The 16,788-nt window shown below is 40.7% G+C and overlaps 1 protein-coding gene and 1 pseudogene across 1 annotated transcript in view; both read right to left on the bottom strand.

Moving 5' to 3' along the window:
- The window catches only part of LOC122681815, a 31,872-nt pseudogene extending 22,211 nt beyond the window's left edge, over positions 1 to 9,661 (bottom strand).
- Positions 2,722 to 16,788, bottom strand: part of LOC122681080 (dihydrodiol dehydrogenase 3-like) — a 31,834-nt gene continuing 17,767 nt past the window's right edge. Inside the window, exons 2-7 of the mRNA XM_043882802.1 lie at positions 9,842 to 9,928; positions 6,664 to 6,831; positions 6,260 to 6,376; positions 4,937 to 5,014; positions 4,419 to 4,517; positions 2,722 to 2,926 (exon numbers count right to left, since the gene is read on the bottom strand). Of these exons, the coding sequence (XP_043738737.1) occupies positions 2,810 to 2,926; positions 4,419 to 4,517; positions 4,937 to 5,014; positions 6,260 to 6,376; positions 6,664 to 6,831; positions 9,842 to 9,928 (666 nt within the window). The 3' untranslated portion in view covers positions 2,722 to 2,809. The remainder of the gene's footprint in view (positions 2,927 to 4,418; positions 4,518 to 4,936; positions 5,015 to 6,259; positions 6,377 to 6,663; positions 6,832 to 9,841; positions 9,929 to 16,788) is intronic.

Genomic DNA, 16,788 nt, shown 5'->3' with positions numbered 1-16,788 from the left:
GGACACAAACAGATGGAGAAACATACCATGCTCATGGATTGGAAGAATCAATATTGTCAAAATGGCTATTCTACCCAAAGCAATCTATAGATTCAGTGCAATCCCTATCAAGCTACCAAGGGTATTTTTCACAGAACTAGAACAAATAATTTCACAATTTGTATGGAAATACAAAAAACCTCGAATAGCCAAAGTAATCTTGAGAAAGAAGAATGGAACTGGAGGAATCAATCTGCCTGACTTCGACTCTACTACAAAGCCACAGTCATCAAGACAGTATGGTACTGGCACAAAGACAGAAATATAGATCAATGGAACAGAATAGAAAGCTCAGAGATAAATCCACGAACCTATGGACACCTTATCTTTGACAAAGGAGGCAAGGATATACAATGGCAAAAAGAGAAACTCTTTAACAAGTGGTGCTGGGAAAGCTGGTCAACCACTTGTAAAAGAATGAAACTAGAACACTTTCTGACACCATACACAAAAATAAACTCAAAATGGATTAAAGATCTAAATGTAAGACCAGAAACTATAAAACTCCTAGAGGAGAACATAGGCAAAACACTCTCCGACATAAACCACAGCAAGATCCTCTATGACCCACCTCCCAGAATATTGGAAATAAAAGCAAAACTAAACAAATGGGACCTAATGAAACTTAAAAGCTTTTGCACTACAAAGGAAACTATAAGTAAGGTGAAAAGACAGCCCTCAGATTGGGAGAAAATAATAGCAAATGAAGAAACAGACAAAGGATTAATCTCAAAAATATACAAGCAACTCCTGCAGCTCAATTCCAGAAAAATAAATGACCCAATCAAAAAATGGGCCAAAGAACTAAACAGACATTTCTCCAAAGAAGACATACAGATGGCTAACAAACACATGAAAAGATGCTCAACATCACTCATTATTAGAGAAATGCAAATCAAAACCACAATGAGGTACCATTACACACCAGTCAGGATGGCTGCTATCCAAAAGTCTACAAGCAATAAATGCTGGAGAGGGTGTGGAGAAAAGGGAACCCTCTTACACTGTTGGTGGGAATGCAAACTAGTACAGCCGTTATGGAGAACACTGTGGAGATTCCTTAAAAAACTGGAAATAGAACTGCCATATGACCCAGCAATCCCACTCCTGGGCATACACACTGAGGAAACCAGATCTGAAAGAGACACGTGCATCCCAATGTTCATCGCAGCACTGTTTATAATAGCCAGGACATGGAAGCAACCTAGATGCCCATCAGCAGACGAATGGATAAGGAAGCTGTGGTACATATACACCATGGAATACTACTCAGCCATTAAAAAGAATTCATTTGAACCAGTTCTAATTAGATGGATGAAACTGGAGCCCGTTATACAGAGTGAAGTAAGCCAGAAAGATAAAGAACATTACAGCATACTAACACATATATATGGAATTTAGAAAGATGGTAATGATAACCTTATATGCAAAACAGAAAAAGAGACACAGAAATACAGAACAGAATTTTGGACTCTGTGGGAGAAGGTGAGGGTGGGATGTTCCGAGAGAACAGCATGTATATTATCTATGATGAAACAGACCACCAGCCCAGGTTGGATGCATGAGACAAGTGCTCGGGCCTGGTGCACTGGGAAGACCCAGAGGAATCCGGTGGAGAGGGAGGTGGGAGGGGGGATCGGGATGGGGAATACGCGTAAATCTATGGCTGATTCATATCAATGTATGACAAAACCCACTGAAAAATAAATAAATAAATAAAGGAAAAAAAATAATAAAGCATGTCTGTTCATATAACTACTCTGCTCAGAGCCCTAAATATCATTCTCTGTTTCTCTCAGAGTAAAATCCTTTCAAAAACCTACATAATACAGACTCAAAATCCCAATGGCTCTCTGGGCCTTCTCTTCAGCTCCTATCACCCCACCTCACTAAGTAAGCTCCACCCACATCAGCTGACTTACTGGACCTTAAATGTTACATAAACACTCGTTCTTCCTGAACTTAGCCTTTTCTGTTCCAGAGTAATGAAGGGAGCCACTCTCTGTATGTTGCAAAGCTGTTTCTTATACAAATGAAAAGTTGTGTGGGATGAAAAGTAGTTGGTGTCTCTGCCTAACAGATGTGCAGAAGTGAGAGAGATTGTGCAGAATTATCTCCAACAGGCACTTACCCATTTCTAACAGCTTAATTCTCCTGATGTCATTCACAGTCTCGGCCCACTAGACTATTAACTCAAGAATTTCTCATTTTAATTAACATTTATTGATAAAACCATGTGTTTCTAAAGAATATTCAGTAAAGTTTTGCTGAATTGATGAATGAATTGCAACCAACGAATCAAAGGCAAAATATATAAAAACTCATCAAAATGTTAAGCATCGGAAGACAATTAAAAAATTAAATAAATGAATAAGATGTCCTGCTTTATAGTAAGCAAAATATAATACTGGATTTTTTAAGTCATATTTTTATTTTATCAAGATACTTATGCCAAGTTAAAAACAAGTAGACAGTTGTAGACTGAAGATCTTTTCTTTTTGTAAATGAAAACACACACATTTCTACAGGAAAATCATAAGGTTAAAGCACCAAATTTAAGTATTATTAAATGGGTTAATCACAGTTTATCTTTATTCTCTATCACTTCCATTCTGCTTTCCAAATTTTCAGCAATTTGTATTTTTTAATTTTGAAAAAAATTTATTGTTACTTTGAAGTCTTTATTGTTTCATAAACTGTTTATATATATATATATTTTTTTTTTTATTAGTTGGAGGCTAATTACTTCACCAGGTAGCTCCAATAGAATTCAATACCATTCTTTTACTCGTTGGGATCCCAGAGCACCATAGGCAACAAGAATGATTCCATGTGATTTGCAGAAATCCAACAGTTTGCTCTGGTTGAGATAAGGGTGACATTCCACCTGTAGAATGCTCACAGAGAAGAATTTCAGATTATATGCAAAGGCAATATTAATATAACAGAGAAAGACTAAAAGATTTCAAAGGCTAAAGGAAAGACTACAACATTAAATGTAAATTGGAAAAGTCAACATCAACAGAGAAATAGAGAAAAGTGTATTTATACACTTAATTTTATGATAGACCTGGATGGGAGAACTAGTCCAAGATTGAGTGATCAAAAGCTGTGCTCTACATTTGAGTAGATGTTCCTGAGTAAATATTCATAGATTGTTAGTACCACCTTGAGCTACTTCACCCTCTGAACTGGATGATTTTAATTACCCACAACACATTTTTCTGAACTGTGCTCCCTGTTTAAGACTCATAAATGCTGAGACACCAGGACCAAGGATTCAGACATCAGAACCCCACACAAATCCTTAACACCCATCTCAGCTGATTTGTTACTTTATTAATTTACTTCTTTTTTTTCCATTTATTTTTATTAGTTGGAGGCTAATTACTTTACAATACTGTAGTGGGTTTTGTCAAACATTGACATGAATCAGCCATGGATTTACATGTGTTCCCCATCCTGATCCCCCCTCCCACCTCCCTCTCTACCCAATCCCTCTGGGTCTTCCCAGTGCACCAGGCCCAAGCACTTGTCTCATGCATCCAACCTGGGCTGGTGATCTGTTTCACTATAGATAATATACATGTTTCAATGCTGTTCTTTCGAAACATCCCACCCTCACCTTCTCCCACAGAGTCCAAAAGTCTGTTCTGTACATCTGTGTCTCTTTTTCTGTTTTGCATATAGGGTTATCATTACCATCTTTCTAAATTCCATATATATGTGTTAGTATGCTGTAATGTTATTTATCTTTCTGGCTTACTTCACTCTGTATAATGGGCTCCAGTTTCATCCATCTCAACTATAAAACACTGATGAAAGAAATCAAAGAGGACACAAACAGATGGAGAAACATACCGTGTTCATGGATTGGAAGAATCAATATTGTCAAAATGGCTATTCTACCCAAAGCAATCTTAGATTCAATGCAATCCCTATTAAGCTACCAACAGTATTTTTCACAGAACTAGAACAAATAATTTCCCAATTTGTATGGAAATACAAAAAAACCTTGAATAGCCATATTAATTTACTTCTGATTCCATGTCTTCATCATCTTCCTTCCTGTATGCAGATCACTCCAGGGCACATTGCCCTCCATCTGGTCATCCTTTCATCTCAAGGAAATGCCTCCTTCTTCTAGTTCTGAGTTCTACCCACAGTTTAGATGGAAAGCAACCCACCTTTTCTGCCCAGACTTTTGTAAACAGAGATACTGATATGGATTCTATTCACACCATCCAGAGAGGCTCTACTCTCTAGAATCCTCTGTCCACAAAGGTCAGATGAACAGGAGGTGAGGACAGACAGACATCTGGCTCCAGGGCAAGAAGGAGGTTCTGAAGAGCAGGAGGGAGAGGAGCTGAGCTGCTCACCTGGTTGCAGACTGGCTTGTACTTGAGCCCCGGCTTGTGGTTGAAGTTGGACACCCCGATGGACTTGGTCAGCCCTGCGTCCCTACACTTCTCCAGGACCTGGGAGGGAGGGGTGGTGGACAGTCACTTGGAATGAGTAATAGAACAAGAATTAGTGGTGAAAAACATCAGTAATCACTCTCCTCCATCAAGAGTTACCCTTGACTATCAAGAAGAAAAATCGGGAAGAAGGTCATGATACAAAAAGAAAAACTACTGCCCCCACCTTAGAAAAACTCCTGAAAGTCATATCACATGGAAGGAAAAAGATGCCTATCTACACTATCCCAAATTCTCTTCCTCTGTTCCTCTCTGTGAACATCTCAGCAATGGTTTCCTCCCCACTACCCAGCATCCCAGGCCTTAGATTCTTGAACTGCTGAGTCTGATGGTCCACAGCCCATTCTCACAGGTGGAAGAAATGAAGGAGGTTCCCCCTCTCCTGGCTCTTCCCATGGATCTCTCCTCCCTGGACTCACCTCCCATGTATGAGAGAGATCCACTGAGTCAAATATTAGTTTTCCATTTTCATCTTTTGGGGATAATTCATCCCCTGGCTGGAATAGAAGCAGTCATTTTAGACATGTTGCAAAATAATTTCTCTGCATTGAGCAAGGCTACCTGGCACCAGGGAGTAAACCTTAGGTTTACAAATTTCTAAATATTAATATTTGCAAAGTGATTTGCATATATGGAGTTGTCAGCAATACCTTTAGGAAGGAGGCTTATTCCAATCTCTTACACTCAATATATGTTGTAATAAACACAATTTTTCTAGGTCCTAAAAGGGACCCATAGTGACTTCTCTCTATTTTGTCTGCTTCTTGTACTTGCCATTTTGAAATGCCTTTTTGGGCTGGGAATGGCAGTAAGTTACATGACATAATTTCCAGAATAAAAATTGCAGTCTTCATATGGCTATATATCAGACTTCCTTTTCCCTCTGAGCATCAGGTGGCCTAGGGCAGACATGTGAACTGCAAGGTTATCTTTAGGTGGATATGGAATGTGGACAATCCAGACATGCTGTCAAATATTTGTGACCATGAGCCTCAAACTGCCCCAAGGTCCTATTTGCCACCAATGAAAAATGTTCAGTTAAAATAAAGTAAATCATGAGTAGCGTCCTGATAAGGGATAGAGAAAAGGAGACATTTCTGAAGAGTCCTGCAAATCCTCACATCTTTCTGTGTCTGGTACTTGCCATCTACATAGTCCACTAAGCTATTTTGCATTAGATGGCTTGAGTTTATTTCTGTAATTTGAAATCCAGAGTTCTAAGTAAACCATTCTTAATGGTGAAGTGCAGTCTACAAACCTCATCGTGAAGACAGGCAAGAATGTAGGCAATGTCTCCCAACTTCCTATACAGTTAAGAGATTTGACTCACCCAGAGGAAGCACCACCAAATCTGCTCAACTTGAAAGAGTAAAAGACAAGATTAACTCATCCTGTTCAATGTAATGCAGTGTCAAGCTCACCACAGCTGCACCAAACTCTTGGTTCATGAATTTCCCAGACACTCAGGAGTCATAACCAGGACTTTCTGAAGAAATGGCTGATTTCTATTTCCTTTATTTTTCAGGCAGAGCCTCAGATTATTAACTCCTTTCTCTGGGAGGCATGTAAGGGATTTAAAAAACTCAGTAAAAAGATGATCACAAATAATTACTTGGGGGATTCTACTCTAGTGTAATCATCCCTTCAACCTACTAAGACAAATCTTTATTCAACCATCCATGCAAGTTGGTACACATTCTAACACAAGATATAACATTGATGTGATCACACAAATTTCTAACTTTCAGAGCCACTGGAAAATGAATAATATAGAGATTGACGTAGTCCAATTGAAGATTTTTCTGTGACTTTTCCAAGGCTGCTCGGACCAACTCTGGTCGAAGGGAAGTTAACCAAAGCTGTAGAGGTTAAAGAATGAAAGTTGCATTAATAATACACTAGGTAATTTTTTTTTGTCTTACTGCAAGGTTTGTGGGGTATTACTTCCCCAACCAAGGATGGAATCCTGGCTCATGGCAGTAAAGTACCAAGTCTTAAGTACTAAACCACCAGGGAACTCTAATACTTTAGGAATACACCAATAAGCATAGTTCACCAAACAACTCTTCACCAAAGGATCCTATTATGTAATTGTCATCTGGGCACAATCACTTGCACATGTGCACACACACAACCCACACAGTACCTTTGAAGTGCAGAATATGTCTTCTCTCTTCACAGTGCCATCGGCAATCTTGCCTCGAATGACCTGGGCAATCTCCTCTTCATTTTGGTAGGCATGAGCACAGTCAATATGGCAGAACCCAACCTCTATAGCAAATGGGGTGAATTCCAGAGCTTCCCTCTTAGCAACCTACATAAGCAACAAATGTAGAAGTTGAATATCCACATAAGATATTGCTAGGCACAAGCTTTGATCTTCCAAAGAATCACCTTTTATCTGTGTGTTTGGTTAGTTCTGTATGTGTAGTGATGAACCCATACAGTTTCCTTTAACATACCTAATAAGTAATTAAATGAACACTACCCAGGAACTCTTCAACTTCAGGTGATCAGTGGCTGACTGCTGGTATCAGAGGACGGCAAAACCACCTTTAGGTTCAGTGATTTGATGGAAGAACTCAAAGGACTTAACAAAACTTTGTAGTCATGAATATGACTTATAATGTGAGGTGTTTGAAGCAAAATGAGCGAAGTTACAGGTGCCTGGTAAAAGTATCAAGAACCAAGGTGAAAACTTCTGAGACTTATATCTACCAGTGAAGCCACACAGAATAAACCCCCCCCCCAAAAAAAAAACTATCTTTTCAAGGTGTACAATGTGATGTTCTCATATAAGTTATTCTTGTTATTCACTTGCTCAGTAATGTCTGACTCTTTGCAACCCCATGGACAGCAGCACTCCAGGTTTCCCTGTCCTTCACCATCTCCCAGAGTTTGCTCAAACTCATGTCCTTTGAGCCAATGATGCCATCAAACCATCTCATCCTCTGTCCCCTCCTTCTCCTCCTGCTATAAATCTTTCCCAGAATCAGGGTGTTTTTCAATGAGTTGTCACTAACATCAAGTAGCCAAAGTATTGGAGCTTCAGCTTTAGCATCAGTCATTCCAAGGAATATTCAGGATTAATTTTCTTAAGGATTGACTAGTTTGATCTCCTTGTTGTCCTAGGGACTCTCAAGAGTCTTCTCCAACACCACAGTTCAAATGCATCAATTCTTTGGTGCACAGCCTTCTTTATGGTCCAGCACTTACATCCATACATGAACATAACTACTTGAAAAGCCATAGCTTTGACAATATGTACCTCTGTGGGCAAAGTGTTGTCTCTGCTTTTTAATACACTGTCCAAATTTGTTACAGCTTTTCTTCCAAGGAGCAAGTGTCTTTTAATTTCCTGGCTACACACCATCCACAGTAATTTGAAGACAAAAAAAAAGAGTCTGTCACTGTTTCCATGTTTCCCCATCTATTTGCTATAAAGTTATGGGACGGGATGCCATGATCATAGTTTTTCAGACGCAAGCCAGTTTTTTCACTCTCCACTTTCACCTCTATCAAGAGGCTGTTTAATTCCTCTTCACTTTCTGCCATTATGGTGGTGTCATCTGCATATCTGAGGTTATTGATATTTCTCATGGCAATCTTGATTCCAGCTTGAGCTTCATCCAGCCTGGCATTTCTCAGGATTGTACTTACTCATATAAGTATCCATTGTTACTAATTACCACAAGCAAGCTAGTTAACAGAAACACCACCTCACATAGCTACCATTTGGAGGTGCTTATAAGAAGATTTATATCTAGTGTCTACAAAATCTCAAGATATAACCCATTATTTTTAACTATAGTCAACTTGCTGTACATCAGGTTTCCAGAATTATGCATCTTATAACTGAAGGTCTGTACCCTTGACCAACATCTTTCCATTTTTCCCAGTCTTGTCACCAGCTTCTGGTCACCATACCTCTACTCTCTCTTCTACAAGTATCACTATTTTAGATTCCACCTACAAAGAGATCATGCAGTATTTGTCTTTCTATTTCTGGCTTACTTAACTTAATGTTCTCCCAGTTCTTCTGTGTGATTGCAAATGGGTTAACTTTGTCTTCAATGCTCAATAATATTCCATTTCTTTTTATGTGATTCAAAATCTTTCCCATTTCAAGGAGGTAGATATTTGGTGTAACAGACTTCTGCTGGGTCTAGTTCTGGTTTTTCTTAAATGCATGGACATTTGGGGATTGGTTTCCCTGGTGGCTCAGATGGTACAGAATCCGCCTGCAATGCAGGAAACCTGGGCTCAATCCCTGGGATAGGAAGATCCCCTGGAGAAGGGAAAGGCTACCCACTCCAGTTTTCTGGCCTGGAGAATTCCACGGACTGTACAGTCCATGGGGTTGCAAAGAGTTGAACATGACTGAGTGATGTTCACTTTCGGGAATGTACTTGGGAATGAGCCCATGAGCTTCAGTAACAGCCCTGTCCCTTTCCTCACTTCAACCCAGTGTGCTCTATGAAGTAAACAAGTTCTGTCTTCTATCTTCAAAGTGTCTCTTAATAATTTTTCCATTTTATAAATTAGAATAGTGAGCCTCAAAGTATAAGCCCAGTCCCTTGTCACATCTACTCTAAAGGCAAGATAGCAAACTTTCTGGCTTCTAGTCTAGAGACTTGTCCACTAGCCCCTCTTATGATCAAGCACTGTAGACCATACTTTAATAAAAACACATTAGAAAACCCCAGGATACATTAAAAAACCTGGCCTGTAGGACTGTATCTTATCTCCTCTAGTGATACTATGGTTCCCATCAGAAGAAGTTTCCAAGCAGAAACAGAAGCACAGGGCAAAACACAGTGGAAGTGTTTCTTGCCTGGCACCAAGCAGGTATCCCACAGTAGAAAAGCAATTTTCTCCCATTAGTTTTCAGTCACCTCATCTTCAGGACCTTCCACCTCAAATACTTCTCCGGGTCATGTCTTAATGGAAGCAGGAAAGAGTTCTTGAACTAATAAAATGTACAGAGAAACCGTGCAACTGCAGTCACCCACAAAGGAAAGCAGCTGATAATCAGTGATCTTGACAGCCGAGTCTCACCTCTTCTGCCAAGCTGGAAAAGAGACAGAAACTGGAGGGGAACTCAGACCCAGAGTAATCTACAGGTGAGCACAGTTTCATACCCTGATGCATAGTGAAGACTGAATGCTCTCTCCTCTTTCATAGAGCATGGTTCCAGCCTGGTTAGTGGAACAATGTGATCCTCCCAGAGCCGCACAGGAGCCCAGTGCTTGACGACCCAAATCCCTTTCACTCATGTTACATCCACTACTATTTATATCTTGACCCACAACCACTAGTGTTACCTCCGGAGGTGCACAGGTTCCAAATCCCAGGACAGGAATGAAGTGGCCATTACTAAGTTTCACTCTCTGACTTTTGGAATCCACTGCCTATTTCTCCTTGGAGTAAGCAGGCTGATATTTTTCCTCTTCCTTCACAGGTTAGGAATAACAGGAAGGTAACACCCCAGCTGCACCATCCAATGTTAGCAGATATACTGTAGGAGGAGCATGATTAAATCAGTTCCCATTGAGTAAGAACAGGATTGAAATCAGTTAACTTGTTTGCTTTTTTTCAGCAGTAGAGCATTATTATGAAATGATGATATGTGCTAAAAAATTATTGACCATGACAAGAGCAATATTTTTTATTTTTCTATTACAAAGCCAATCTCAATCAAACATCAGTTGAAACAATGATCTTATAGTACAAACATACATGCATACAGAAATAATTTTCTGTGTACAATTCTTTTGTGCCCTTAGGTAAGTTTATTCCTAGATAATTTATTCTTTTTGTTGGACTAGTGACTGGGATTGATTCCTTAATTTCTCCTTCTGATTTTTCATTGTTAGTATGGATAAGGGTGATGGTGGCCTCATAGAATGAGTTTGGAAGTGTTCCTTCCTCTGCAATTTTTTGAAAGAGAATTAGAAGGATAGGCATTAGCTCCTCTCTAAATATTTGATAACATTTTCCTGGGAAGCAATCAGGCCCTGGGCTTTTACTATTTTGGAGATTTTTTATCACAGCTTCTATTTCAGTGCTTGTAATTGGGTTATTCATAATTTCTATATTTTCAATGAGTTGACTCATTGGAAAAGACCCTGATGCTGGGAGGGATTGGGGGCAGGAGGAGAAGGGGACGACAGAGGATGAGATGGCTGGATGGCACCACCCACTCGATTGACATGAGTTTGAGTAAACTCCAGGAGTTGGTGATGGACAGGGAGGCCTGGTGTGCTGCTATTCATGGGGTCACAAAGAGTCGGGCATGACTGAGCAACTGAACTGAACTGCACTGAAGCTTTGTATAGGGTGAGATTTATGCTGTTTTGTTGTTGTTGTTTGCTTGTTTTTCCTCTGATGGGCAAGGTTGAGTGAGGTGGTAATCCTGTCTGCTGATGATTAGGTTTGTATTTTTGTTTTGCTTGTTGTTTAGATGAGGTGTCCTGCACAGGGTGCTACTGGTTGTTGGGTGATGCCAGGACTTGTATTCAAGTGGTTTCCTTTGTGGGAGTTCTGATTATTTGATACTCCCTAGGGTTAGTTCTCTGGTAGTCTAGGATTTTGACGTCAGTACTTCCGTGCCAAAGGCTCAGGGCTTGATCTCCGGTCAGGAACAAAGATTCCACAAGTGGTTTCTTATGGCATTAAGTGAGATTAAAGCACATACCTAAAAATGAGAAACCAAAGATGAATCCCAGACAAATGGGAGTTACAAAATCAGCCAAATAATAATAAAAATGATGGAATATACACATATACATATACACCCATAGGCAAAATCAATATAGCTCAACAAAAATAAAGTACGATCAATTGACCTGGAGAACAAAGGATACCAAAAATGATATCTACCAGTTAAGTCAAAACTAACTAAAGCACAAACTGGAAAACACAACTAAAGCAAGGTGCCAAGTGGGGAATAAAGCAATGAAAACAAAACTAACAAATATTTTGAGAGGAAAGGAAAGAAACAAAAGAAAGGAAAAATAGATATGCAAAGCTAAATAGAGGTAGATAAAGAAGAGCTATATACATTAAAGATTAACTGCTAGGGGAAAAGAACAGTAGGAAAAGCAAACAAAGGAAGGTTTTAAAAAATTAAATTTAAAAATTAAAAAAAGAGAAAAACAAAGAAAGGAAGAGGAAATAAAAAACAACAACAAAAAAGAAAACTCCACAGAACTGCAAAGGCCCAACTTAGAGGCAGAGGTTTATAACAACAACAATAAGTGTGACTGAAAAAAAAAAAAGCTTAATTAGGTTTCATAGTGCCAATAAAATCAACAAATAACAGGGATGGTGGGGGCGGGGGTGGGAGGGGAAGAAAAAAGATCCAAAAGAAACTATAGAACAAGTCAAAACAAGAATAATAAATGTTTTTCTTGAGTCACTGCTGTCAGAATCTTTTCCTTCTCTTTGAGTCACAGTCCACCTCACCTCCCTAGGATGCCCCCCCAACACAGTGCTGTTCTCTGGACCTCCTGGTCATCTGGGAAGTTCAGATTCTAATCTGGTCCAACTCCTGTGTGTTCTTGCCTCCAATGTCCACAGCTATCGGAACTGGTACGATTTCATTTGTGGGAGTTCTCAATGTCCTTTTATATATTCCATGGACACAGAGTCTGCCTAGTTGATTGTGTGGATTTAATCTGCAATTTGTACAGCTGGTGGGAATGTTTTGGATTCTCTTCCTTAGCCACACTGTCCCCGAGTTTCGATTGTGGTTTTATTTCCGCCTCTGCATGTGAGTCGTCCACGGGGGTTTGCTCCTGAGGCTGCCCTGGAGAACTTGGATTTGTCCCACTGAGAGCCAAGTGTGGAGGCGGTGCAGCTGCTTGGGTCGCAGGGGTTCTAGCAGCACCAGGTACTCAGGGGTGTTGGCGGCTAGGGCAGCAGGAAATATAGTGCTCTAGAAGGATATGGCAACCAGTATTGTCCAATACACTCCAGCATTCTCACCTGGAGAACCCCCTGATAGTGAAGCCTTGCAAGGCCACAGTTCACAGGGTTGCAGAGAGTTGGGCGCAACCAAAGGGACCCCGTGAGCATAGATGCAAGACTTTTTTTTTTGCCTGTGACAGTTCTTCCCCAGTGAAGGTTGAACATGATGGTGGCATAGCTGCTTGGGTTGTGGGAACCATGGTGGTGTCAAGTGCGCAGGGACACGGACTGCCTAAGCCACTGGAGTATTGGCCCTATCAGAGTCTTTTTTCAAGCCTCTGGTTCCTGGCGATCAGAAGGCCTCTTTGGCTAGTCTTTGTCCATAGCTCAGCCCGTTTAGGCACTTAGAGGGCTCCCTTGCCTGGGGTCCTTCTCTGTTGTTCGGTGCTTCAGGGACATAGAGGGCCCCCCTTCCCTGTGCCATACCCCCGCCCCAGGGTGGGGTCCTACTCTGTAGATCAGCACATGAGGCACTTAAAGGGGCACTCTGGGTGGGGTCCTCCTCAGTAGTTCCCTGTCTCAGCCTCTCAATTGTTCAGCTGCCCATGCTGACGTGCGGGGAGAGAGAGGCTATGGTGATGGCTCCATCCCCTATGCATGACTCAGCATTTTCCACCACAGTCTCCTCCCTCACATCACCTCATCCATCTCTCCACAGCAGCCCTTGCCCTGGGATTGCTCCACAATCCCTAAGCGCCAGCTCCCAGCCATTGCACCTTCTAGGGGACTTGCATCCCTGCCCACGGTATATATGGCTGCAACACCAACTGTCTGATTCTCATTCTATTTAGGCTGCCACGGATCAACTATTTCACACTCAGCCTTAAATGTTTCTCCTCTGACTCAGACAATTGCCCCGCTGTGGAGATTGGACCCCTGCTTCAGTTCCCCCACACACCAAGGGCAGGTCCAGTCCTACCAACACTCCTGTTTTTCCCCCTAGTTCCTTCATCCTATGGAGTTTTGTGTGGTTCCATATATTCTTTTCCACTGGTCAGGTCCTCCTGTCCGCTCTCAGCTGTTGTTCTGTATGCACTTCTGTGTCTGAAGGTGTATTCCTGATGTATCCAAGGAGGGAGATGTACTCCACATTCACCTACTCATCCACCATCTTGTTCCTCCAAAGAGTGACTTTTTAAAAAATTCATGTAACTACTATGCTCAAAACCCAAAATGTAATTCTCCATTTCTCTCAGAGTAAAGTCCTTTCAAAAACCTACACAACACAGACCTCCTGGCCCCACCGACTCTCTGGCCTTCGCTTCAGCTCCTGTCTCTCCACCTCACTAAACTCCACCAAAATCAGCTGACTTGCTGGCCCTTAAATGTTACATGAGTATTCATACTTACTTGACTATCATTTTCTGTTCCAGAGAAATGCAGGGAGCACTATCACTATGTTTCAAGGCTCTTTCTTGTACAAATGAAAAGTTGTGTGGGATGAAGTGTAGTTGGCTCCTCTGCCTAACAGATGTACAGAAATGGGAGAGATTGTGTAGAAATATCTCCTACAGAAACTTACCCATTTCTAACAGCTAAATACTCCTGATTTTGTTCACAGTCTCAGCCTCCACTAGACTATCAACTCAAAAGTTTCTCATTTTAATTAATATCTATTGATAAAGCAATTTCTAGGCAGACAGTTAAGAACTTAAATGAATAAGATTTGCTGCCTTACAGTAAGCAAAATATAATGCTGGATTTGTAAATCATATTTTAAGTTACCAAGATAATTATGCTAAGTTAAAAAATAAGTATACAACCTGTAGATTGAAGATTCTTTCTCTTTGTAAATTAAAAAAAATCACACACATTTGTAGAGAAAAGTGCATGAAAGTATTATTAAAATGGTTAATCACAGCTTATTTTGATTTTCAATCCTTGGCTTTCTATTTCCTAATTTTCTGTAATTTGTATGTATTACCTTAATTATCAGAAAAAAAGAAGTTGTCTAACTTTGAAGTCTTTATTGTTTCATAAAGTGTTAAATGTTTTAAAAGGAAAAGCAAGCTTTCAAAATTTGAGACACTTCATTTAAGTACCTCCACCAAGTATGAAAATCTTCTTCACCACCCTAGAAGAAATACATTCTCAAAGAACCACGGTGAGAGCTGAGAGTCAATATTCTTCAGAGAATGGAAACTCAGGGTGACCTACACCACTGAAAGAGAAGGAGGAGAATTCATTTATTAAATCACCCATGTTGTCATAGGCTTTGGCATAGTCAATGAAGCAGAAATAGATGTTTTTCTGGAACTCTCTTGCTTTTTCGATGATCCAGCAGATGTTGGCTATTCGATCTCTGGTTCCTCTGCCTTTTCTAAAACCAGCTTGAACATCTGGAAGTTCATGGTTCACGCATAGCTGAAGCCTGGCTTGGAGAATTTTGAGCATTACTTTACTAGCATGTGAGATGAGTGCAATTGTGCAGTAGCTTGAGCATTCTTTGGGATTGCTTTTCTTTGGGATTGGAATGAAACCTGACCTTTCCCAGTTCTGTGGCCACTGCTGAGTTTTCCAAATTTGCTGGCATACTTCTTGCAGCACTTTCACAGCATCATCTTTTAGGATTTGAAATAGCTCAACTGGAATTCCATCACCTCCACTAGCTTTGTTCGTACATAGAGAATATTATTCTGTGAATGTGGTCGGGATGGGCTAAAACTCTAATTCTACAAGCAGGACTAGCCTTCTCCCCCAATAAGCACACATGCAGATGCCCACTCCATGTGCACACAGTACCTGCACCTACAGTCCCAACATTCACGTGTAATATTCACTCCACAATGCCAGGTAGTTTGATTCAGGTTACAATTTATACAAAAGCACAAGACGTAGGACTAACTGTGGGGATCATTTCAGACACAGGTGGAACTTCTGTCCCTAGATGATGATAAGAATCACAGTGAACAAATTGGCTGCTCTTTTTCACACATCCATGTATAAGCAGATACTGAGAACCCAAAAAATACAGGGTGTCTCCATTAAGGAATTTCTCATCTGTTGAAGAGATACCATGTACACCTCAATAATTGCACAGCACAAAGTGGGATCATTATTTTCTTACTTTATAATATATTAATACACTGGTTATTCAGCAATTAGTATTACTGCTCTTTCCCTTTTTTCCATATTTTTACTTTTCATTCTAATGCGTCCTTTCAAACTCAATTCATTACAAAGTGCATTTTTAGCAATTCCATGTTCCAAGTGCTGTGCTATTGAGCTAAGCCCACAAAGATAGGCACTCACAGCCTAATGAAGGAGAATATAGTATTAAAAAGCCTTTGAGAAATTAAAAGCCTTTGAGTACAGAAGAAGAGCTTTCCATGTTTTTTCCATGTATCATATCTTTTCTTAGAATCATGATATAGCTTTGCAACAACAGGGGCAGTTTTGAGATCTTTCACTGAAATTAAATCTTCATCTTGCCAATAATTTGTACTCTCATTTCTCAAAACTCCCTTTCAAATTTCTATTCTGTCTCTTCGATCCTGATCGCCTTCTTCAGTAATTGGGCAGCTCGAGCCGCATGTTAGTGACTAAGTCAAAGTCCAGGTGATAGTGGCTTCCAAAGGGATGTACCCCTGATGGACAGAAGCTACAGCGGGATAAGTGTTGACTCAAAAACCCAAACACCCAGCCAATCTTACCTGGGCATGTCCGGCTAAAGACACAGAAGTCACCCACTGGAGGGTCAGTTAAGTTAATGACCTACTTATAATTCAGTTTTGTGAAAATATAAGGATGAGGAAATGGGAGTTGGAATAGGGAAAAAGGCCAATGAAGAGATCAATTTAAAATGAATGGATAAGAATTTCCGGGGAGGAGCCAAGATGGCAGAGGAGTAGGACGGGGAGACCACTTTCTCTCCTACAAATTCATCAAAAGAATAACTGAACGCAGAGCAAACTTCACAAAACAACTTCTGATCGCTAGCTGAGGTCATCAGGCGCCCAGAAAAGCAGCCCATTGTCTTCAAAAGGAGGTAGGACAAAATGTAAAAGATAAAAAGTGAGACAGAAGAGCTAAGGACGGAGATCCGTCCAGGGAAGGGAGTCTCAGGCGGCATTGCTTGGGGTAGGGTCCAGTTCTGAGTGCCCTGAGGACAATCGGAGGGCGCTTCTGTGAGTTGCCAACTTGAACTGTGGGAGACCAAAAGAGAGAAAATTAACCTGCCGGAACACACTGCCAGCCGTTCGCAGAACAAAGAGACCGAGAAAGTCCAGAGAAGAGCTCGCAGGCTGCGGACCGGCCCAGCCCCGCCGGAGGCAGGAGGCAGGGGGTAGGGGAAGGTCGC

This window comes from Cervus elaphus, chromosome 23, assembly GCF_910594005.1.
Source record: "Cervus elaphus chromosome 23, mCerEla1.1, whole genome shotgun sequence".
NCBI classification, from domain to species: Eukaryota; Metazoa; Chordata; class Mammalia; order Artiodactyla; family Cervidae; genus Cervus; species Cervus elaphus.
The sequence above is the reverse complement of the archived record's forward strand: the minus strand, read 5'-3'. Positions and strand labels throughout refer to the sequence as shown.